The 6000-nt window shown below is 53.9% G+C and overlaps 1 protein-coding gene across 2 annotated transcripts in view; it reads left to right on the top strand.

Moving 5' to 3' along the window:
- Nucleotides 1–1421: 1421 nt before the first annotated feature.
- Nucleotides 1422–6000, top strand: part of GOLPH3 (golgi phosphoprotein 3) — a 40955-nt gene continuing 36376 nt past the window's right edge. Inside the window, exon 1 of one of the 2 annotated variants that reach the window (XM_056112153.1) lies at nt 1422–1799. In XM_056112153.1, coding sequence (XP_055968128.1) covers nt 1575–1799 — 225 coding nt within the window. In that variant the 5' untranslated portion in view covers nt 1422–1574. The remainder of the gene's footprint in view (nt 1800–6000) is intronic. The other variant, XM_056112152.1, reaches the window with a different exon arrangement.

The raw sequence follows: 6000 nt of genomic DNA, 5'->3' as shown, positions 1-6000 counted from the left end.
TTTTATTTATTTTCTTTTTAATGTTTTGGCCCTGCTCAGGGCTTACTCCTGAAGGTAGGGCCAAGGATTAAATCCAGCTGGGCTGGGTTAGCAACCTATAAAGGCAAGTTCCTTACCAGCTGTACTGTCTCTCCCGCCCCAAAACTTGGGTTTTTAGACAGATTTCACAATTTTAGAATCTTAAGAATCCAAGGGTCATTCGACGGAAGAAAAATTGACATCTGAAGTATCCAAAGGAAGCAAAGTTTTTCTCTTTGGAGAAGCTCATGCCCAAGTTTTATTCCACAGGTTGGACGTCTTCTTTAGCATCACTCAACGACCAAGCATGCCAAGAGGAGTGAAATCGGCAACTAGATGGAGGATTTGGGAGGCAGAGATAGCAGAGCGGGTAGGGAGGTTGCCTTGCCCGCGGCCGACCGGGGTTCTATCCCCAGCATGCCACATGGTCCCCCGAGCCCGCCAGGAACAACCCCCGAGCACCGCTAGCTGTGGCCCCTAAACAAACAGAAAGGAGGTTCAGCGTGCACAGAGACGTGGCACGAAACCAGAGGTTTATAGCTTCTATAAAACAGATCGCTGAGCTCGCTGGCATGGACAGTCTGGGCAGTACTCAACTGCATCCTGGTCATGGGCACGGACGGAAGGAAGAAAAAGGTTTTACAAGCACCCCTCCCCGGCCAATGTGCCGTCAGCTCTCATTTCACGCAGCCCCGCAGCCGGCACCCCTGGGTGGGTCGGTGGGACCGACCTGGTCCTTCCCGCGTCTCCCCGGGAACTCCCGCTTCCTCCCCGCACCCCCAGCTCGTGCCTGAGAGCGTGCGGTGCTCCCGGGAAAAGGCCGCGCCGGTCGCCGGCTCGAACCCCGAGCCTTGAGAAAAATGGGAGGATGGCAGCCAATTCCTAGGAACTGGGGATGGGGGAGGACTGCACGGTCCCGGCGGAGAAGACGGGAATGACCGGGAGAGAAAGAAGGCTCCCGGTTGGGTATCCGCTCGCCACTTCCGGTATCCTGCGGTCAGCCCCGCCCCCTGCCGCGGGGGGGGCAAGCCCACCACTTCCGGCGCCCTCCGGCCCGGCCCGCCCCTTGCCGCCGGGTGCCTGCCTGCCTGCCACTTCCGGCGCCCTCCGGCCCGGCCCGCCCCCTGCCGCCGGGTGCCCGCTCGCTACTTCCGGCGCCTCCGGCCCACCCCGCCCCGCCCCGCCCCGCGCCGGCAGTGCCACATCTCTGGTGACGTCAGCCAGCGCCGCCATATTGCAAAGCGCGTCCGCCGCCGCCGCTGCCGACGCCGCCGCCGCCGCCGCCGTCGCCGTCGCCGTCGCCGTCGCCGTCGCCTCCGCCTCCGCCTCCTCCTCCGCCTCGGCGCTCGGGCTGGACGCTGTCGCTGTGGGGTCGCGGGCGCCAGCACGCCGGCCCGCGCGCCCCGCCCCGCCCGCGCGCCCCGCCCGCCCGCTGTCCCCATGACGTTTGACGGACGTGGCCGCGGCGGCCGGATCTAACCCGGAAGCGCGGGCCTGGGGACGCCAGGCAGCCCCGGCGGAGCGGGCCGGCGCGGCGCGGCGCCTCGGCCGGAGCCATGACCTCGCTGACCCAGCGCAGCTCGGGCCTGGTGCAGCGGCGCACCGAGGCGTCGCGCAACGCCGCCGACAAGGAGCGGGCGGCGGGCGGCGGCGGCGGCGGCGGCGAGGACGACGCGCAGGGCCGCCGCGACGAGCAGGACGACGACGACAAGGGCGACTCCAAGGAAACGCGGCTGACCCTGATGGAGGAGGTGCTGCTGCTGGGCCTCAAGGACCGAGAGGTGCGGGCGCGGCGGGCGGGCGGCCGGGCGGGCGGGCGGGCCCGGGGCGTGCACCCGGCTTCCCCGCGGGCGCGAGCCAACTTCCTCGGGGGTCCGGGCGCGGGGGTGGGGGTGGGGTGGGGTGGGCAGCGGCGCGGCGCGGGGCCGCTCTGCAGCCGGCGCCCGGGGAAGGGGCGCGGCGTGGGCGCTCGGACGCGCGCCCCTGGGGCAGCCCCGGCGGCGGGAGGCAAAGTTGTTGGGGGGGGGGGCCGGCCGGTGAAGTTGGCCCAAAGTGGGGTTTTTCCCCGGTGGGGAGCCCACCCGGGCCGAGGGCACGACTGAGCCGGTCGGCCGCGGGCTTGGCGGGGCCGAGGGAGAAGATTTCTGTGTTGGGATTTTCTGGACGTCGCTTTGGCGTGCTTGGCCGTTGCCAGGCGTCTCCGGTGGGACTGGGCCTTTTTTAAAAGGAGGATTGTTTTTTAAATTTAATTTTGTTAAAAAAAATTTTTTTTCCCTCCTTCGGGGCACCGGGCGGCTGCAGGTGCGGGTATGAGGCCGCGCGGGAGAGAAATTCTTTTGTGTTCCCGGCGGGCTCGAGGATCACGCCTTGGATGGGGAGGGGGAGGCCCCGGGTTCAGTCCCCCGCTACACCCCACACTCAACCCTCCCACCCCCGGGCCCCTGAATATTCTTTGTGGGTGGGTTTTCTTTTTTTTTTTTTTTAAATTCTCCGTTCTGGTTTTTGGACCTCCTTCAGCGGCGCTCACGGTTTACTCCTGGCCCTGCACTCGGGAATCACTCTTGGGGGGTGGGCTCGGGGGGGGGGGGCCCTGTGTGGTTCCAGAGATTCCCCCACCCCCACCCCCGGGTCAGCCGCGTCTGGTCACTGTTCTGCCTCTCCGTCTCTAACTCTGTTCACTTATTTTCTAGTTTGGGGCCCACACACCCCCGGCGATGCTCAGGGGTCACTCCTGGCTCTGCACTCAGGAATCACTCCTGGCAGTGCTCACAGGGGACCATATGGGATGCTCGGGATCGAACCCCGGGTCGGCCGCGTGCAAGGCAAACGCCCTATCTGCTGGACTATCTCTTTGCGCTGGACTATCCCCCCCTCTCCGCTGGACTAACTCCTAGTTCTTGGTGTTCTGACTTAAAATGATTCTTTGAGATCTTGGGGGAGAATTTCAACAGAGAAATTGAAAAAGATGGTACAGTTGGCATCCTGCTCCCCCCCCCCCCCCAATAACTTCCTGAAGTCCTATAATGAACATTTTGCTGCATTTCTTTGTCACACATCTAGTTACAGAAAATGATTGTGTTTTAGGGACCTGCAGGCAGATGTTTGGATATTCGTTGAATCACTGGTGAGGTGGGTCCAGAAGTTTGATCTCAATTTGAAAACTACTTGGGGGCCGGAGCCATAATATAGCGGGGAGGGCGTTTGCCTTGCACATGCGGACCCAGGCTTGATCCTGGTATCCCATATGGTCCCCTGAGCACTGCCAGGAGTAGTTCCTGAGCCTTGCTGGGTGTGACCCAAAAAACCAAAAAAAGGTCCCACCCTTAAAACTACAGATCATGTTTCGAAGAGTCAGGTTTTTTAAAAAAAAAGATTCTTTTAATAAAGCAGTGTTTCCAGTTCACAAGTGGACCAGTCTTTATAAAACAGTATGATTCTAAATTGTATTTGGTAAATCAACATTTATCAGCTGTATCCTCGGAGAATAATTTAGTCCGAGCAGTTGCCTCTCCGATATAGAGTAATCTCTTGAGCTAGTTGACTGTCTAGACCTGGAGCATTCGCAGTCTAGGTGTCCTTGGGTTCAGGTTTTCCTCATGATCACTTGACAAAAGCTCCTGACTCTGATGGGGGCCCAGTAACTTTTTAGTTAATGACTAAGTTTTCATGAAAGTTTGTATGTGAAGTTTTTGGTTTGTTGGATGTGCTTTACAAATCCAAACTTTGTCTTAGGAATATGATTATTCAGCTTTGCATTTGTAGGGTTCAAATCTTGGTAATAATAATTTTCTTAGAGTTTTGATCTTTTTTTGTTTGGGACCGAAGTAACATTAAAAATAAATGGAAAAGACTCACTTGGTTCCTGAGTGAATATTTTTAAAAATGACAGTTACGGTTTTTGAGTTTTTGCAGTATGGCTCTGTCTTGTGTCCAAAACTAAGGGGGACTCTGCCATGTTGTGTCCACTCTCCAGATATTAGCCAGTGCTGAGCATTTCCGCCTGGTATTAACAACTACATAGGTTGTTATGTATGTGGTAAGAGGTTTCTACCCCCTTTTACAACAGGGACAGGGAACTAGAGTAGAACTAGAGTAGAAGAGGTTGGAGTTTGTTTTTTAGGAATTAGACTGTATATTTTCACCTGTGCTCACAGCTTTGCATACTAGTAACTGGTCTTGTTAGTCCATTCATTCATATGTTTGCCTCCTTGGGGTGCCTTTCCATTACGTTTCTCGGAATAGGAATTACTGAGAGTCTAGTCATTTATGCTCTTATTAATAGCTTCGAGCTTCGTTTGATATGGCAAGGTCCAAACCTGAGCTATAATATATACTTGAATATAGTCCATTATTCTTAGTATTTGTTTTGGGTCTGCACCCGACTGTGTGCTTAAGGGCCACTCACGAAGGCCATGTGGTGCCATGGATTGAACCCAGACCTTCACTATGCAAATCTGGGGAAACTTTAAGAACTACATCTCTGGCCCCTCCTTTCATTATTTTTGTTTGTTTGTTTATTGGCTTTTTGGGACACACTTGGTTATGCTCAGGGTTACTCCTGGCTCTGCACTCAGGAATTGCTCCTCTAGGTGCTTGGGGAACCATATGGGATGCCACGGGCCGGCGTCTTGCAAGGCCAACGCCCTGCCTGCTTTACTGTTACTCCTCCAGCTCCTTTCATTATTTAACTTGTACTCATTTTTGTAATATATGCGTAGTCTTAAGATATTTAAAAGCTAAACTTTAAGATTAGGGAGGATTTTAAAGCTGGATACACACGTGTATAAATTTAACCTTTTCTGAAATCAGAATACAGCATTTAAAGAAATTGTGAAATGAGTTTCACTTCGATATATTCTGTAAGCATTGAGATGGGGGTTGTGTGTGTCACATCTGGTGGTGTTCAGGGGTTTCTCCTGGCTCTGCATTCAGGAATTACTCCTGGTGAGGCTCGGGATCACATGGGATGCCGGGAAATCATCCAGGGCTGGCTGTGTGCAAGACAAGCGCCCTTCCTGCGGTACTATCACTCCAGCCCCCGAGGATGGCTTTAAACAGTAATTCTGGTTGAGTAAGGTGAAGAAATGATTCTTTAAGTGAATTTTCACAGACTGACTACGGGTGTTAAACTAGTTTCTGAAGAGACAAACTCTGACCTGCTCTCTAGATTTTCTACTTAATTTCCTTTGTTGTCACTAATAGCTTGAGTTTAAAATTAAGCACGGGGTAATTTTGCCCATTTTTGTAATTTTATTGTGTTGTAACTTTTGTTTGGGCTGGAGCGACAGCACAGTGGGTAGGGCGTTTGCCTTGCATGCGGCCGACCTGGCCGACCCGAGTTCCATTCCTCCACCCCTCTCGGAGAGCCTGGCAAGCTACCCGTGATGTATTCAATGTGCCAAATACAGAAACAACAAAGTCTCACAATGGAGAGGTTACTGGGCCCACTGGAGCAAATCGATGAACAATGGAAGGACAGTGCTACCTTTTGTTTAGCATTGTTTGTGAGATTTAACTGTATTATGGAAGGCTGCCATGTTCATCGTCCTACTAACTTTTAATACATAGTGAAAGTTTATTTTTATTTATTTTTTGCTCTTTTTGGGGTCACACCTGGCGATGCTCAGGGGTTACTCCTGGCTCTGCTTACTCAGGAATCACTCCTGGCGGTGCTCAGGGGACCATATGGGATGCTGGGACTCAAACCCGGGTCGGCCCCATGCAAAGCAAAAGCCCTACCCGCTGTGCTATTGCTCCAGCCCCCGTGAAAAAGTATTTGATTTATGTTGTCTATGTAGTGTTTTCCCTCTCCCAAACTTTGCTGAAAGGAAGTCTCAGCATGCCATTCAGCAAATGGTCTGACTTTCACTGAGCTCAGGATACTGTGAAAGGTGTGTATTGTTTGAAGTGCACATTTCAGATTTTTCACTGATTTTCCTTCCCTCCTATGTGAGTGGAGTGGTTCTTTTGTGCTAGAGTGTC

The sequence above is a fragment of the Sorex fumeus genome, unplaced genomic scaffold (assembly GCF_029834395.1).
Source record: "Sorex fumeus unplaced genomic scaffold, SorFum_2.1 ptg000015l, whole genome shotgun sequence".
NCBI classification, from domain to species: domain Eukaryota; kingdom Metazoa; phylum Chordata; class Mammalia; order Eulipotyphla; family Soricidae; genus Sorex; species Sorex fumeus.
Note: the sequence above shows the minus strand (reverse complement) of the source record. Positions and strands in the feature narration are given on the sequence as shown.